Source organism: Pelodiscus sinensis, chromosome 1 (genome assembly GCF_049634645.1).
Source record: "Pelodiscus sinensis isolate JC-2024 chromosome 1, ASM4963464v1, whole genome shotgun sequence".
NCBI lineage: Eukaryota > Metazoa > Chordata > Testudines > Trionychidae > Pelodiscus > Pelodiscus sinensis.
Window position 1 is genome coordinate 239,383,520 of NC_134711.1, and position 16,469 is coordinate 239,399,988.

Here is a 16,469-nt window from a genome sequence, read left to right on the forward strand (position 1 = left end):
ATATTTGGGGGTTCAATTAGAACAGGACAGGGGACCCTTTTTGAGGTTAGAGACAACACAGAAGTGAGAAGCAAAAAAAAGCCCCAACCCCTCACAGACGTGGCCCCTGGCTGAGAACAAAAAAAAAAAACGCTCCCCACATTCTCCCCATGGGGGCTCAGACTAGTAGATTTTGTGTGTTCCAGCCCCACTGTTGGGGGAGACAGGAGGACTGGGTGCCAGTGCAGGCTCCCAAATGCCTGGGGGGAATACCTGAGTCTCAGGGGCCAGATCTAGGCAAGCCAGGGGCCTCATCCAGCCCCTGGACCTGAGGGTCCACACCCCAGCCTTAGAATATTTAACTCCTGAAATCCTGACATCAAGTTCTTTTGGGGGCAGAGGTTGTACCTTTTGTATAATGCCAAGGTCATTTTGGGCTCTGTGATAATATACATAAAAATCAGTGAAAAGGAATGACTTGCTTGAATCAGGAAAACTGGAATGATTAGAAATAGTTAGTCACCATGAGCTTCCAGATTTAAAGTTTAGGTTGTAGCAAAGACAACCGCCAACTGGGGAAAGGTCATAAAAATCAATGCTAATACCTTTAAATCAAGATCCAAGTGACATCAAGCAGGCAGAACTTAGGTTTAAACCAAGTGTTACATCTTTAGGGAATCCTATGGCTAAACTTCAGTGTTCTAAGTCTTGCCCTTAAAGATCTTTAAAATGTAGGATCTGTAAAAAGTTCAGAAAGGGCAAACTCTTGCTAAATACTCTTCTAGTCATGATTGTCTGCTTAATGATTTTGCTTTCATGTTTGCTTGCCTTTAGGGTTTCGGTGTTTCTGTATTATATTCGCTGAGTATACCCTATTGAATATCAAAAATATTTAAAAACAAGAAAATTTTCATAACTGAGAGTACACTGATCACGAACTTCAGCATGTAAGTCTCTGGAAAAAGAAACAAGCGTAAAAGAAAATGCCTGGAAAAGTCATTAAGTTCATCCCTGTTGTATCAGTGGACTTTTTTTATTATACTTGCTAATTAACTTATGCCTAATTTACTTTGATAATTCTAACAACAGTGCTTCAAACTCCTTTAGCAAATTATTCCATCATCCAATTAAACACGTAGTTAGAATATGTTCCCTAAAATCTAATTTAACTTTTCCCCTTTCTCTCCTCTGCCTATGCTCTTTATTCTGCAATGTTAAATATTTTCTTCTCCATGTTATCTTTCAAATATTGATAATATGATCATATCTCCTTTTTGTCTTTTCTTTAGATATATAAACACTGAATTCTCTTAATCTCTCTTCATAGTTTATATTTTCTAATCCCTTTGTCATTTCTTACATCCTCCTTTACAATCTCAATTGCAAGATCTCTTTTCATAGTAAGGAACTCCCAAAACTATGCACAGTGCAAAAATAAGAATGACATGTATAAATCCAAGTTTCTCTCATAAGAAACAAATTCCTTGTCCACCAAGTAATTCTTGTGGCACAACCAGGATTATCTCTTTAATAAGCAATAATCCTTATTCCTAAAGCCCTCAACTACATAAACACAAGATTCAGATATGTTAAAAATCAAGCCAGCATAGCTGGCCCAAGTGATAGATATTTTGTGACATGCTTTATGAAAATTGGCTTATGGATATAAATATGCACAACTTGGAGATGCTTTGGACAAAATACTTCATATAACACATCAATCTTAATGTTACAATCTGCTGGATCTGTAGCTCCTATTTTGGTGCATGTATCGTTCTTGTATGTGAAGTTACAAATATGAAGTATGAGACTGTTTATAGTTGTAAAGATGTTAATGAGAGCCATTACTGGTTCTCATCTCCCCTTCCTCCCCGCCCCCCCTTAACAACTTGATGATGAACTTATAAAAAGCCTTGTTTGTTCTTTAAGTCTAGAAGGTAGTTGGTCCTAGGAAAACATGCGACCATACCACCTGGTACCAGTATCCATTTCTGAATATTTTTTTCACCAACGGAGTGGGGGTGCAAAACAAAGGATTCCCTCCCTGGGGAAGATTCTATTTAAGCAATGGGAAGCTATCAGCCCTTGATCTTCAGCTCGCCTGAAAAACAGCCTCGTACATTCTAAAATGATAGAAAGAGGGCTGGAGGCCCAAATCATAGTGAAAAAGTTTCTCTGACTTGAAGAACAGCTCTTTAGGGTAAGAATCTGCTTGCAATAAGTTTCTTAGTGGATTAGAACTAGCTATGAATTTTCTATTCATTTTAATTTAGTACCTTGGAACCACTTAAATCCTACTTAATAAAAACACTTCTGTTTAATATCAGGCCCAATGTAAATAATTGTCACACCTGAGGGAAGCAAACATTGTACATCTCTCTCTTTTATTGCTAAACTAAGCTTACCTGATGAGATTTCACTGAGCAAAACTTTTACAGAGAAAAATGTCTCGGGGGTAGCTGTGTTAGTCTGTAACTTTAAAAACCAATTAACAGTCCTGTGGCACCTTAGAGACTAACAAATATATATAATCATGAGCTTTTGTGGGCAAAAGAAGGGGGATTGGCTATGAAAGCTCATGATAGTATATATATTTTTGTTAGCCTCCAAGGGTGCACATACCCTAAACTCAAAAACTTATTTTGAATCTATTTTGAAATAGCTTATTTTGAAATTTGGCACATCTACACAGCACCAAATTTCAAAATAGTGCACTATTTCAAGCCATTCCTTATCCCTTGTGCAATGAGTTTTACTGGGACTGTGAAATAGCATGCCCATTATTTCAAAATAGCGGGTGGCTTGTGTAGATGCAGATACCAGAGGTATCCCGAAATAGCAGTGCAGTGTAGACATGACCTAAGATATCACAGGACTACTTGTTTTCAGCAAAAAAATAGGTTCATTGGGGGGGGGGGGATTTTAGTCCCATTTGGAGGTTGGTTACCTGGATGCTGTGCCCCAGAACTGCATCCTCCCAGAGATGAAGTGGTTCAGTGTCTGCATTGCTCTGCAGGGGGTGGTTACCTCAACTCTGTGGCTTCTCTGGGAGAAATCAGAGGATCTGGTCTGACTCCAACAGGATGTGGTGGTGGGGAGCCCCAGAGAGCAAGAAGAAAGATGTCAGTGCAATGATAAGCACACAGGGGAACAATCCCAACAAGGACTTCTGTGGCCACAACCTGGTCACAATTGTCTCATAGGTGGCAGCAATATCTGGTAACAGGACAAACAAAGAGTTCACAAAGGATGCCATCAAATGTGACAAGAGGGAGAAAACTGCCAATCAAGACTTTGAAAAAGTGGCAACGAATTCCCATCCACGTCAAGAAGCTTAAACATTGGTCATGTTGCATTTTTAAAATGTTTTGAAACTTGCCCAGAAGTATCAACACTGTCAAAATCAGGCAACTCTCATCTTTTGAGGGAAGCACAGTTGTGGGCTAGAAAGTCAGTTAGCAAATTCTGGCAAATCTTTAGAAAGATAGTTCATATATAAAAGTTTATATAAACTGTTTCTAAGTCATTTGTGGAAGAAGATTGCAAGGATGTTTGCAGAATTTTAAGAATTTCCAGGGTAATATCTGGCAGGGTGTGTTGGGAGGGGGGGGGTTATATATATAAACTACCTTTCTAAAGATTTGAACCACTTCATCTCTGGGAGGATGCAGCTCTGGGGCACAGCATCCAGGTAACCAACCTCCAAATGGGACTAAAATCCCCCCAAATAATCAATTTTTTGCTGAAAACAAGTAGAAACATTTATATGAACAGTTTGACATGTGAAATAAACTCATTGAACTGTAGATATAATTTCAAAATACATTAGGTAACATTCCTTACAAGAAGTTATGGGAAACAGAAACTTTATCTCTCACACTCAGAAGTAGTATTATTACTACTTCTGAGTGTGAGGCCATGGATTATTTAAAACATAGATAGGAAACAGTAGAAATAAATAGCCAGTTCTCAAGCAGGAAAGGAGGTCATCATTGGGCTGCTTTTGCAATCATTATGAAAGAAGTTTTTCAGTTACAGTCATTAATTATCTAGAAAATAGAAGGTGCAACAGAGGCAGAAAGATAAGTTCATGACCCAACCTTATTTAACTTAATGAAGGATAAGCATTGTGCACAACTACTCTGAGAGGGGGAAAATATGTTTTTAATTCTGTTACTGACGCGTTTCTCAAACTGTGGGTCCCGACCCCCTGGGAGGTTACGGTATCACAAAGTTTGAGAACCCCTGTGTTACAGCATTCTCTCCGTCTTTGCTGACTGGATTGTCCCCCTCTATTATTAACCAAGGGACTCTCTTTTCACTACCGCTGTGTCTACATTGGCCCCTATTCCGTAATAGGGATGCTAATGTAGCACTTTGGAATAGGCAAATCCGCGGGGGATTTAAATATCCCCTGCGGCATGTGCATTAACATGGCTGCCGCTTTTTTCCGGCTTGTAGATAAGCCGGAGAAAAGCGCCAGTCTGGACGCGATCCTCCGGAAAATAAGCTCTTTTCCGGAGGATCTCCTATTCCTACTTTCAAGTAGGAATAAGAGATCCTCCGGAAAAGAGCTTATTTTCCAGAGGATCGCGTCCAGACTGGCGCTTTTCTCCGGCTTATCTACAAGCCGGAAAAAAGCGGCAGCCATGTTAATGCACATGCCGCAGGGGATATTTAAATCCCCCGCGGATTTGCCTATTCCAAAGTGCTACATTAGCATCCCTATTACGGAATAGGGGCCAATGTAGACACAGCCTACATGTTTGTAAAACCCCTAACAAATTGGGGTAAGTGTTTTCTGACTGGGGCTTGTAAGTACTACAATAATATAAATAATAAAGAATAGGAATAATTAGAAAAGGCAGGAATATCAGAAGGATCTAACAAATATTTAAATAGAAATTGGGGCAACACAATTGAATTCAAAGAGATAAGTGCAAGGTAACACATGCAGCAGGAATCATTTCCATACAAAGGTTTCTGCTAAGTGTTAATTGCTCAAAAATTATTATGGATAGCTCCACTTTGATTTTTAATGCATACACAATGCTGATCAAGAAGGGATTATTTAATGTGGTAAGTAATAGAATACTATATGATATATATAAATAGTGCATCTTCACCTTAAACTGAATATTACATTCAGTTTGGTGAATCTATATCTATGCTCTTCAGACAAAAAATCATCTAAAAAGGACAGAAAAGCAATAGACAATCTCCAGAGTATGCACAGTAGAGCTTCCATGCCTGAAGACATTGAATACATTACAATTATTTAATTTGGAAGGTAGAACAGTAAGGAGAGCTGTGGTAGAGGTACAGAAAATTATTATATTTACATGAGGGAAAGAAAGCATTCTCATTTTATTGAATTAATATTAGAAATTGCAATAAACATCTTTCTGAAGACCTACTTCATCCTTCCTCTGCTTTACCTATAAAGAACCGAGTCATCTACTTATTTCATTTATTTATCTAATAAGCAATCTACTTATTTATGATGAGAACATCGTCAAATGAGAGAGAAGGCTCTAAGAACCCTGAAATTTAAACTGGAAATTGCTGTGGAGGAAAGATAGGAAGGCTGAATATTGGAGGGAATATAGTGCATACTATAAGAATATAGCCTTAACAAAAAGATCAAACACACATAAAGCTAACATAATATACAGTGCATGTACTGTCATGATGTAAATGGGCTATCCCAGTAACAAAAAAAAGCACTTACCACTGGGGATGTAAAAGACTAGTCATCTATCCGTTAAGCATTTGCTTATCAGATAGTCTTTTGACTAGTCAACTAGTCGATATCCTTCCCCTCTTGCTGCCTCTATCACACAGAGGCAGCAAAGGAGGGAGAAAGGGTACTTAAAAGTGGCAGCACCACACAGCAGCACTGCCACTTTGAAACACCAAGGCAGCTGCTGCACAGCTGATACGCAGATCTGCTGTGCGGCAGGCTACCCCTTTAAAACGCTACCTCTGTGTGATGGAGCCCGGGGTCAGCTGGGAACTCCCCAGCTGATCCTGGGCTCCCTGTGGCATTTTCCAGAGCCCAGAAACTGAATAATTTGGCAACTCATTTGTGATAGATAAAGATTTTGTTTTCTCAAAACCACTATTGGAACACAGTGACACAGAACATTACTAAGGTAAATGGTTTATGGCTAAATCCTGTTTCTTGCATGAAGCCCAAGTAGCTGGGCTTGGCAAAGGGATTTCAACAGAGGCTGTGGTGGAAAAATTAATTCTCTCACCAAGTTGTGGAACACCAAGTGGCAAATGGAATCACTCTGTAGCATCAGTTTTCAAACTGTAGGGATTGACACCCTGGGGTGGTACACGGCTTTCAGGGTAGGATGTGAGACTGCAGTAGATGGGATGTCCAGGCCTGCTGCTCTCCCCCTGTTCTCTTCTCTGACTGCTGGGGACTCCCTGTTCAGTCTCCCAGCTACTGTCCTGTAGTGGATACCCAACCCAGCTGCATGTCATATACAGGAAACCCTTGCCATTTATGGCACCACATTCTTGGCACCACTGCAAATGGCAAAATTCACAAATATGGGGAGCCGTGGCTTTGTGTATGTCCTTACTGAATTACATTGTTTAGTTCAGATTGTTTTTTCAGCTTGTCAAGATCACGTTGAATTCTAATCCTGACCTCCAAATGTTTGCAGCCCCTCCCAGCTTGGTAATGTCCACAAACTTTTTAAGTGTATTCTCATTTGTGAAGATATTGAATACAACTGAACACAGGACATATTCCTGTAGGACTCCACTCAATGTGTGCCCTTCAAGCATGATAGAGAATCATTGATAAGTACTCTCTGAGTATAATTTTCAAATCAGCTGTGCATTTACTCACAGTAGTAGGTTCATCTACGCTATGTTTCTCTAGTTTGCTTATATGAAACAGTCTCAAAAGCCTTGCTGAAGTTGAGATATATCACATTTGCTGCTTCTCCTCATCCACAAGATGAGTTTAGTTACCCGTCAAAGAAGGGTATTTGGTTTGACATGATTTGTTCTTGACAAATCCATATGGGCTGTTACTTATCAGCATGTTATCTTCTAGGTGATTACACACTTGTTTGTTTGCACCATCTACAGTAACAATGTTTTCTAATTTTTTTTCAGTGTATGCTTTTGGAAATCTGGCAAATTTAGAATCTTCTTGTATTGAAGACAGAATATAGTTTAATGGGAAAATAATGCAACCTAGCTTTCTGAAAGGAAACTCTACTTGTTATTCTGTGTCCCCTGGTCTACAATAAGGGATACGTTTGAATGATTATACACAACTTCAGCTACATTAATTGTGCAGCTTAATTTGAAGTATCTTAATTCAAATTTTGGCACTGTCCACGCTGCAGAAAGTTGAAGGGAGCATACTCTCCTTTCGACTTCCCTTACTCCTCATAGAGGCAGGACTACCGGCATCGACAAGAGCACCCTTTCAGTTTGAATTAGCATGTCTTCACTAGACCAACTAATTTGAACTGCAGAAGATCGATTGCAGCTGCTTTGGTCTTATCTGTAGTGTAGACATGGCCTCTCCAGGTGGTGTATTTATTTTAAACAGAAAAGTCAGGTTTTCTACTATCGAAGTCCAGTGGCTTCTTTCTCTACTTAAGACAAACCAGTTCTTTGATATTTTTGCCTTTTCATGGGCACGCTGCCTTTGTTTATTGTACTTCTGTTTTCAATCATTATTATTATTATGGTGCCCAAACATCTTAAAAGCAGGACATTTTAAAAGTATTAATACTATTATATATAACTTCCTCTTCAGTCCCTCTCCCCAGACAGATGTCTTCTAAACACATGCTATTTACAGCATTTTCTAAAAAGCAGCAATTGACAAACATTCTATTTAGATACTCTCCTGCCGATCTGTCATTTATTTTCTGTATGTCCCATCTGTTTTTAATTACTAAGGGTATTTGCATGAAAATGAGGTCTGTGTTTTTTTAGTAGTCTGTTCATGTTGTTTATTTCTAGTGAGTCACAATTGGAACTCTTTGGGGGAAGTGAATGAGTCTTAGGCCTTGTCTCCTCTACAGAGTTTTGTCAATGCAAGCTTATTGATGATCAAAACCAATATAATTACATCGTTTGCCGGTATTCACTCCACATTCCTTCTATCAGTGGAGCATGCCCTAAGTTGTTGCTTTAACATTGATAAAAAGAGTAGCACTCTGTGGTTATTTATTCCACTTTGCAACTTGCCATCTTCTACTGCTAGGAGTTGTTGGAAAGCAGAAAGGGTTGCAGTGCATCATAGGTGAGGGTTCAGTGTCCAATGATGAATTTTTCTGGGACTTATGACTGTGTTTCACAGCATTTTTCAATAGTCTGTTTACTGTGCATCCACTATCTCTGTTTGAAAGGATGGATCCTACACTGCTCTCTAGTGTTGCGGTCATGTTATGAACACATCGCAGTATATTATGAGGACCCAATCGGAACAGGAATCAGAGATGCCTGGTGTGCTGTGTGCCATGGAAAGGAACATGGCCAGCCTACTTTTAGCATTCAAGGGAAAGCTGCACATGGTGGACCAGCACTTTGGGGATCAGGAAACAAGCACTGAGTGGGAGGATAACATTGTTATGTAGGTTTGAGATGATGAGCAGTGGCTGTAGAACTGTGTGGAGCTTGCCTAACAAGTTGACACAAGAACACCAAAACAACAGCTGCCTTGTTGGTGGAGAAGCACATAGTGATCACTGTTTGGAAGCTCACAACTCCGGACTGCTAGTAGTCAGTTAAAATCAGCTTTGAACTAGGAAGTCTACTGTTGTGGCGTTGTTAATGCAAATGGGCAGAGACATTAATTGCATCCTGCTGCAAAGGAGCTGGTTCTTGGCAATATATATGGATGGCTTTGCAGCAATGCATTTCTCTAACTGTGGAGAGGCAACAGATGGCATATATATTTCAATTATGACACCAGACCCCCTTACAATGGAGTATATCAATAGGAATGTGTACCTCTCCATGATGTTGCAGGCACTTGTGCATCACCATGGGCATTTCACTGGCATCAGTGTAGGGTGGTTAGTGAAGGTGCATGATACATACATCTTCAGGAACACTGGCCTCTACAAAAAGCTGCAAGAAGGGACTTTCTCTCAAGCAGTAGATTCATTATGGGGACAATGAAATGCCCATAATGATCCTTGGAGACCCAACATGCCCTTTATTCCCTTTGCTCATGAAGCCTTACATGAAAAACCTGGACAGCATGTTTTGTCTTCAATAGGCTGAGAAGGTGCAGAATAACTTTGGCAGATTAGTAGCACACTGGCCCTGCCTTCATGGCAGGTTAAACCTAAAGGAGGAAACTATTCACATGGTCATAGCCGCCTGCTGGGTGCTCCATACTATTTGAGAAGCTAAGTTTCCTGAGAATGGAGCACAGAGGAAGATCACCTGATGGCTGATTTTGAGCTGTTAGATACCAGATTTTAGGTTCACAACAGGAGGCTATTTGAAATCAGGGAGACTTTGAGGCACCATTTTGCCAATGAGCTCCGGTAATGTGTCATTCAATATAGAACTCTGCCATGCTTTATCAAAATTGTCACTCAAAGTGGCAAGCTGATTCCCAACCAAGATTTTACTCAACAAATGACAAACATTCTGGCAGTCAATCTTCCAGGGTTCAGTTTAGCAGGTCTAGTAAAGATCCGCTAAATCAAACACAGACAGTGCCCTGTCGGCACTGGTACTCTTCACTGTTGTGAGGAGTAAGGGAAGTCAGTGGGAGCAGTTCTCCATTGTCTTCCCACTGTAGAGATGGTGTCAAGCTTGACTTAAGGTACATTGACTCTAGCTAAATTATTTACGTAGCTGGAGTTGTGTACCTTAAGCCAACCTTCCCTTTGCAGCGTAGACCTGGCCTAAAGATTTGACCCAGCAAAGAGTTGGTCTGGAATTATGCAGTCTGAAAAAGCCTGGGGTTAATCTCTGCAACACTGGACCCTACTCAGACAATAGATGGGATGGGAGAAAAGTAGTACTATTCCATTTTGTAGATGAGCAACTGAAGCACAGAGAGATTGGCTTGTTGATGTGCTGTGACCACTGCTTATAACATTGCTCATATGTATCTCTATATTGTGCTTCAGCCCTGTTTGTCATTACCCCTTGTTGCCATGTCTCATAGTTAGATTGTATATTCACTAGTCATGGGCAGAATTCTTTTTGGTTTGCACAGTGCCTAGCACAATGGGATTCAATTGTGACTGGAGCCCCTGGGAACCATTGCAATGGCAATGCAAATACAGGGTAATAGTACAAGTTTTACTTCCCTAAACCGGAACTTTCTGGTCTAGCGATATCTGTGGTTCAGCAGGGCCACAGATGTTCCTGGACCATAGACCCCAAGAACCGGGAGGTCTGGCGGCAGGGTAGGTGGTGGGGCTGAAGGGGGAGCTGGTGAGTCTCCAGGAGTCCCCTGTTGGGGAAGAGGGTGGCTCCGGCCCTAGCAGTAGCCAGAGAGCTCTGGCCACAGCAGCAGGGAGCTTTGGCCCCAGCCCTCTGGCCCCACCACGAGCTGCAGAGCTCTGGCGTCAGCTGCAGAGCCAGGTGGTCATGGAGCTCCACTGCTGAGTTCCAGCTGTGGCACTCCAGCACCAGCAGCAGTGGGACTGGACTGGAGCTCAACCCGGGTGCAGCAAGGCAGCATAATCCATGAAGAGAGGGACCTCCCGTGGTCCAGCAAATCCCCTCATTCAGGACTGGTCAGGCCTTACAAGTGACGGACCAGAGAGGTCCAACCTATAATCTGTAACAGACAAGAATTGAACTCTGTTCTCTACCATTCCAATCTAGTGCCTGATAACAAATCCATTCTAATTCCTTTATCATACCTTATTTTAAAATACAGGGGTTTCCCATTGGCCTATTATTCTTCATCATTCAGGATATGTCTACACTACCCTCCTAATTCGAACTAGGAGGGTAATGTAGGCATACCGCACTTGCAAATGAAGCCCGGGATTTGAATTTCCCGGACTTCATTTGCATGAAGCCGGCCGGCGCCATTTTTAAATGCCGGCAGTTCGAACCCCGTGCCGCGCGGCTATACCCGGCACGGAGTAGCTAGTTCGAATTAGGCTTCCTAATCCGAACGAGCTGTACTCCTCATTCCACGGAGTACAGCTAGTTCGGATTAGGAAGCCTAATCCGAACTAGCTACTCCGTGCCGGGTGTAGCCGCGCGGCACGGGGTTCGAACTAGCCGGCATTTAAAAATGGCGCCGGCCGGCTTCATGCAAATGAAGCCCGGGAAATTCAAATCCCGGGCTTCATTTGCAAGTGCGGTATGCCTACATTACCCTCCTAGTTCGAATTAGGAGGGTAGTGTAGACATACCCTCATTTCCTCATTATCTTGTATAGTATAAAGTTTTAACACAAGTGCCCATGCACAAATCAAAGTTTCCCTGTAGAAAAAATGTGCATTTCAGTGTCCATGCAAACACCTATTTTTCTGATATTTTGTATAAAAATGGGACTGCAGTGCGGCTGTTTAGATCTCCGGCAGGCTGCATTACCTGCTGGGACAGGGGAGACTAAAGGCTTGAGGATGTTCAGGGGCTGGGGGCAGTAACCTGCAGTAAGGGCTCCAGAGTGAGGGATGTTGTGGAAGGAGCAGAGTCTCAGGCAGAAGGGGCAGGGCTGGGGCTTGCCTTCCCTAGCTAGGCATTCACCCACCAACTATACCAAATACTGTAGCCTACTTTGGAACATGGAATAAATATTCAAAATCCTTTCCAGTTGGATCCCAAGAGGAATTATTGTACTGTATGTAAGCAGGGTCTGAATGAATGCTTCCATTACAGACAGCTGGAATGGGAGAGAAACCCTGGGTGTGTCTATGTAAATACAGTTTGCCTCTGCATTGCTTAGATGTGTTAGATATTCAGCTGTTACAATGGTGTTTTGCTCATTGTAATCAACTTGGATGGTGTTGGGTCACAAATTGTGTTCACACTAATAGCAATGTCTGTAATTATTGTGGGAATACAAAAGAAAAAAGTCTGTGCTTAACTTGACACAAAGAAGAAGGGGTATGTCTACACTACCACCCTAGCTCGAACTAGGGTGGTAGTGTAGACATACCCAAAGAGACACTGTCAGTGTAAATCAGTGGTTCTCAAACTGTGGTCCGTGGACAGCTGCCTTCCAGGTGGTCTGCGGCTCAAGCTCAGTTGGCCCCCTTCCTCCGAACTTCCCTTCCCCCTCCCCCAGCTGAGGAAACAGCAGCGCACTGATTGAAGGCTTTCCCCACTGCTCCTACTAGCTGGAATCCAGCCAATGGGAGCAACAGGAAGCTGTGCCTGTGACACGATGCCTGTGACCAGTGTGGGGTGTGAAAGCAAGTAAGTGCCCCTGCCGCCCCTTCATGCCCAGATCCTGCACCCCTACCCTGCTCCTGCATCACCCCCTGCTGAGACCCCGAGCCCCAACCTATTCCTGCAACCTGCCCTGGCCTGATAACCTTCCCCCAGCCTGCCCCTGCACCCTCCCTTGCTTTGCCCTGACCTTGCACCCTCACGCACCCCACCTCCTACTCAGATCCCACACCCTCACCCTTATCCCACTCACTGGCAGCTTTGTCCCACACTGAACCTCAGAGCCTGGGAGGTCCACAAAATCCACTAACCCTGAAACCCCACAAGAGTAAAACCAGCCCATGGAAAGCCCTGAATCTCAGTCCTCTCTTGCCCCCTGGGGCTGGAATGCCAGAGGAGTGAGGAGTATCAGTTGGCGGGTACAACAGTGAGGGTTGTGGAGTTTTGGTGGAGTTTTTTTGCTACTCGCTTGTGTGCTCCAGCAGATTTTTTTTTTGTGGGTCAATGGCCCCAGATCCAATAAAAGGTCCCCACCCCTGCCAACAATAAAGAAAACATGGGAACCTTTTGTATTGGACATAAATTAATATTTTACTGTATTTAAAATGAAGTTTGATAAACTAAATTGAGTTAAAGTACTTGATCTGTTTAATAAGTTAGTATTTCCTTTTTTACTGGTTAAACTGTTCTTCCTAGCTGCAGCAACAACAAAATAGCTTGGGCGTAATTAACAGTGACTTTCCATTAGCAACTGGTGGTCCCTAGAAAGGCTTGCATAGATCCAGATGGGTCATGGGCCAAAAGTTTGAGAACCACTGGTGTAAATAAACTTGGATGGATAGAAGCCCCAATCCCAGAGCCTTGTAAGATTAAGCTGTGGAGGGCAACTCTGAGTCAGCAGGCTACATACCCTCCAGGTGCGAGCTGTGAGTCTGGTGCATCCTGTTTCTCCCCTCTGTTTCAATGATAGAGCTACAGAAAGGCTTCATAAGAAGTCTCTTTTAGTATTTAAATCTACTCCAGCAAATGCTGGAATCTCTTGTGGCTGGACTGTGCTTTGGGCCAAGAGCTGAAATCACTAGGTTTGGCCCAGAGTCAAATCCACCACAAGCCAGTGGAAGATGCCATGAGCAGCAGCAACACGATGAGCAGCCAGCAGGGCGGCCATGGAGAGGCATAATGAGCAGCCAGCAGAGCAGCGGCAGCAAGGGGCGAAGAATGGCCAGCAGAGCAGTGCCAGACAGCAGCGAGCAGGTGGATGGTGAGTGACCAGTGGAGTAAGATGCCTCTTTACCTCCACCCCTCTCAGGATAGGAGGTGAACTCTGAGGATGCACCTCTGAACTCCGGGTCTGCCCTGACCAAGGGCAGCAACTGTGAATGGGGTGCAGAAAAGGGCTGGGTATGTGGAGGGGACATTTACATTGCTGGGCCTAAGAACCTGAGAGGAAAAGGACATTGTCCAATCTACTTGGGGTGGGACTGTTACTCATGGTTTTGATTATGAACCCTGTTTGTGGTGTTTTCACAAATTAATACCACATTACTTCCCTTTCCTCTATTAAAGGTTATATTAAAGGTTTCTTTTCTGCACTCAGACTCTGTGCTTGCAATGGGGAAGCACTGCCTCTCAAAAGTACCCAAGGGTGTTGTTTGAATTTCCCATCTTACGGGTTGGGGGCTTTAGCCAGTTCTGTGTTAGATGGATGGAGAGGAACCCCCACATATTGAACCTAGCCCTGGATGCTAGTGGCACTACCTGGAAAAAGGGTTACATGTATATAAGTGTACATGGTACATAAAAGTTATTTCACATCTTATGTTTGTATTTTTCACATAACACAAAATAAAACTGTAATGCCATGTCAGTTTAAAAAAAAGTAGACTGTTCTGAATGATAGGTGAACAATAAAAGGCCTGAGTAATAGAAAAGCAAACAGTCTACATGAAAACTATTTCTAGTGTTTAAAAACATTCCTCTACTGTTTACTGAGACCCAGTCACATTGCATCCTATGCTGTTGGAAACATTTTTAATATTCCAGTAGTTATATGGACTGGTTTTGGAATGTCCTAAAGTAAGACAGATATAAATACATCTAATTCTGTATACATTTCTCTTTCACATACAGCTAGGATTTTAATATTGAGAGACATTTTCTCCCCTATAAAAGAATCTCACAAAAATTGAAAAAAACTCCTCTCCCCAAAAACCTATATACACAGGTCACCATTTGAGCACACTACACTGCTTGTTGTCTGGCCCACTCTCCCTGCTTATCATCACCTTTGTTTAGGCCCCAATCCTGCACTGGGGTGGATCAACAATGACTGCACAGAACCTCTCCATTCAGTGTACCCACAGAAACCAAATCATGGCTTTTGAATGTAAATTCCTTGGGGCAAGGACTCTGTCTTTACAAGCACTTGGGGCACTTCATAACCAATAAAGGTGAGGGGTGTGAGGGTGTACACACCCCACTGTCACCCTTATTGGTTATGAAGTGCCCTCGGTTCTTGTAAAGACTCATTGTAATACACTTAATAATTTCCTAAATAAGATTTCGTCACGTGGTTCCTGCAGGAAGACATCTGATTGGGAAATTGTTTTCATCTGGCCATTTTTAATAGACCAGTACAGAATCTAACACATCACAGTCGTATTCAATCAGCTGAATTCCTGTTCACCGGGCAGTCTCCCCCTTTCCTCCCGCGCAGGAGGGGGGGCAGCTCTGCCTTAGCCCGGCTCCCTGCCCTTTTAAGTGACCTCCTGAGTCCAGCCCTGCGGGAAAGTCTATGCCCGCCTGCGCCCCTTCCTCCGTCCCCCGGCAATGGCGCCTTTGCGGTGCTGCCCGCTGGAGGAAGCTGCCGCGCGGCTGGCGACCGCTGGCCCAGGGGAAAGGCCGCCCCGCTCCCTTTGCCGCTGCCCCGGGAGAGGCCCCGGGAGCGGCCGCGGGCCCCGCAGCCCGGGTTTGGGGGCAGGCTGTTGCTGTGCGGGGCGCCATGCGGCTGAGAAGCGGGATGTGCCGCGCAGCTTCTGCCACCGCGCGCACCACCCTCAGCTGCCCCGGGCAGGTGGGGGGCGGGCCCGAGGCTCCCCCGGGAGGCTGGAGGGGCTCTGGGGGCTCCGCCCGTGGGGGTGGGGCGCGGGCGGAAGGGGCGGAGATGGGGCTTGGCCTCCCTGACGTGGGGCACCCCCCGCCGCCCGTGCCGCGGTCTGTGCTTCCAGGGGTGGGGTGAGGGGGCCCGGTGCACAAAGGAAAGTGCGCGCATCTCATCCCGGAGCGGCTCGCTGCCCGGCCTGGTCGTGGCTGGGAAGCAGCGCGGGGGGACCCGGGCGGGGACGCGTCTCCCGGGTGCAGCCCCTGTGGCTGCGCGCAGCAAGCGCCGCTCTCCCCGCCGCGGCGCCCCCTTTCCTCCCTACACAGCAGAGGCGCTTAGCGCCAGAGGCTCCTCCTGCACATGGGGCGGTTGCACTGGCGCCTGGCTGCATTTGACACCCTGCAGGGCGGATGCATGACCCGCTGCGGGGCATTATTTGGGTGCGGGAGCCTGGCTGCTAGAGGGCTTGGAGGGGGGGGGGGTGAGCTCGGAGCCAAACACACGCCCAGGCTGCTCCCGCCGCAAGGGGCCCGGGTGGGGCGAAGGGGCCGAGGAACGTGCACTTACTTTATCGATGGTGCCCGGGAGCAGGCGGTCCAGCAGCCTGCACAGCACCACCCCGTCCTTCAGCGACGATTGCAAAAACCCCTCGGGGTCCGAGATGGTCTTTTTGGGCGACTCCAGCACGCCCAAGGTGATCAGCCATGTAACGGTCTGCTCCGCGGAGTTCATGGCTGCTGCCGCCGCGGCCAGGCGTTGCGGCTGGGGGGGGGGGGGGGAGGAAGCAATCGCGCGCCGGAGGAGGCTGGATTTGGACGGTGCCCCCCCAGCGCCCCCACCCCTTTGCTGGGGGTTTCACATGGAAGCAGCAGAGGCCGGGGCCGCCGCCGCCTCCCGCGCCATGGAGCTGCTGCAGATGACGCCTGGCTCTGCGAAAGCCAGCGGGTCCGGTTCCTCTCCCTCTCGTGCGCTTTGGCAGCTTGTCAACTGCCTTTTCATTGCACACACATGAACCTGCAGCGCC

At 45.0% G+C, this 16,469-nt stretch overlaps 1 protein-coding gene across 3 annotated transcripts in view; it reads right to left on the reverse strand.

Moving 5' to 3' along the window:
• The window catches only part of ARHGEF7 (Rho guanine nucleotide exchange factor 7), a 195,748-nt gene extending 179,350 nt beyond the window's left edge, over nucleotides 1-16,398 (reverse strand). Inside the window, exon 1 of one of the 3 annotated variants that reach the window (XM_075918736.1) lies at nucleotides 16,013-16,398. In XM_075918736.1, the coding sequence (XP_075774851.1) occupies nucleotides 16,013-16,177 (165 nt within the window). In that variant the 5' untranslated portion in view covers nucleotides 16,178-16,398. The remainder of the gene's footprint in view (nucleotides 1-16,012) is intronic. The other 2 variants (XM_075918554.1, XM_075918578.1) reach the window with 2 other exon arrangements.
• Nucleotides 16,399-16,469: the final 71 nt, after the last annotated feature.